Below are 1,772 nucleotides of genomic sequence, written 5' to 3'. Positions count from 1 at the left end.
ATTTATTATTAAAAAAATTATTTCATGAATTAGCTGTGGCAGTTGCTACAACCAGCATCACCTCATCTGGATTTTCCAAAACTTGGCGTTCTCCTAAATACTACATTTCCTCAACAAAATCAATAGTAATAACACATCTACGGTTGCGAAACTTAATTTTGAAGACCAAGCAAGTCGTACATCAATGAAACCTAAATAGTTTGTACCTCCTGGTAACAATTAAATCAGAACCCAACTCATACTGTCGGGCAAATCCGTGCCTCATCTGATGTATTAATTATAAACTATCAGAGAGAAGCTATGAAAGCACTTACCTCCATACTTCGTTCTACCAACGGCCCAAGTACTCGTCACATTGCCTTCGTCATTGGTAGCAGTAACACGATACATGTACTCTGTGAAGATAACGATCAATACACTTTCACGCGATCATTGCTAACTCACGACCAACATTTAGCCAACGCGTTCAATTCTGCCACCATCAGCACTGCCGCATGTATACTCACAAACCAATTAATTTGTGAAGAGCGACATTTTCTGATGTTGTCAATTTCTACTGTTAGCTTGTTAGTTAATTGCTTAACATCTAGAATGTTATTTGCATCACAATGTCACAGGAAGAAACGGGAGAATCACACAGAGTTGCAGTTTTCCTTCGTCCACAAAATTAAGAAAATTGTCTATGGAAGCCCATACAGGCCTTTCAAATAGTCACACAGCCCTAACAATTACCCACATTATCGTTACACTGCCACGCAAATCCTGCTCACACGTGTGAGCACGCATATATCACACACTCGGCCCACAATTTTCTTTCTCACATAACGCGTGCCACACGGTGAACATGCACAGTATCATCGATGCAGGGTCTACCGATCATCGATGCAGGGTATCATTGATGCAGGAATACCGCCACCGCACCGATGGCAGGTGTCATGGCCGCCCTTCCTATACTTGCTGCAGTGCCGCCGAAAACTACAACTCTAACAATACAATGGTACAATCCCGTAACGATACTACTCACCGAAAGCGGGAAAAAATCCGACTTCTGCATTAGGATTTTACCTGAGAAGAACCACTACTCGCCTTCTGTCAAAGTCCGTGAATAGTACGTATAGGAGTCCGTGTATTTTGCTACGGACAGTAATTAGCTCCGGAATATTCCGTAGCTCTCCATGCGTTTTGCACCATTTCCGTGATAGTCCGTCCGTGTTTTTGTCCGTATACTTAAGTCCATAGTGTAAAGCACAAAAATTTGACTGCTGCGTTCAGGGATTACGAGAAGTGAATGTAACTAGCTAGCTAAGAAGACTCACCTGAGAAAGATTCCAAGTCGTGATCGTAGGCTTTCGTGTCGAGTCCCTTGTAGATTTCCACTGGCTCCGGATCCATGCAATTTCTCACTGGTTCGGCCACCGATCGTGGGCAACCTTCAAGGTCGACGTTCAGAGAGATGTTTCCGCGAGTGACAAAGTTCAGCACTCTCTTCCGAAGCTGGATGTTTCTCATGCAGCCGGAGAACCCTGGAGTTGGAAACCGATCGATGGATTCACCGCGAGCGTGGCAGCCAAGCAATACTAACAGCGGGAGCTTTACTGAACAGTGGGAGTTTTCAAAGCAGCAGACAGATTACAGGTGCTGTTGCTATTTACCATCGTTTGCTGTAGCGATGGGCTGATTCCACGTAATAATGAAAGTGTCAATGACACTGTAGCTCACCACAACAAGTGCAGCGGAGCGACAGCGCTCATCTAATGTCTACTGCGGTGACT

At 44.4% G+C, this 1,772-nt stretch overlaps 1 protein-coding gene across 1 annotated transcript in view; it reads right to left on the bottom strand.

Moving 5' to 3' along the window:
• The window catches only part of LOC106811801 (usherin-like), a 129,146-nt gene that overhangs the window by 73,792 nt on the left and 53,582 nt on the right, over window positions 1-1,772 (bottom strand). The window contains 2 exon segments of the mRNA XM_014815521.1: window positions 315-395; window positions 1,317-1,523. Coding sequence (XP_014671007.1) covers window positions 315-395; window positions 1,317-1,523 — 288 coding nt within the window.

The sequence above is a fragment of the Priapulus caudatus genome, unplaced genomic scaffold (genome assembly GCF_000485595.1).
Source record: "Priapulus caudatus unplaced genomic scaffold, Priapulus_caudatus-5.0.1 Scaffold577, whole genome shotgun sequence".
NCBI classification, from domain to species: domain Eukaryota; kingdom Metazoa; phylum Priapulida; class Priapulimorpha; order Priapulimorphida; family Priapulidae; genus Priapulus; species Priapulus caudatus.
Note: the sequence above shows the minus strand (reverse complement) of the source record. Positions and strands in the feature narration are given on the sequence as shown.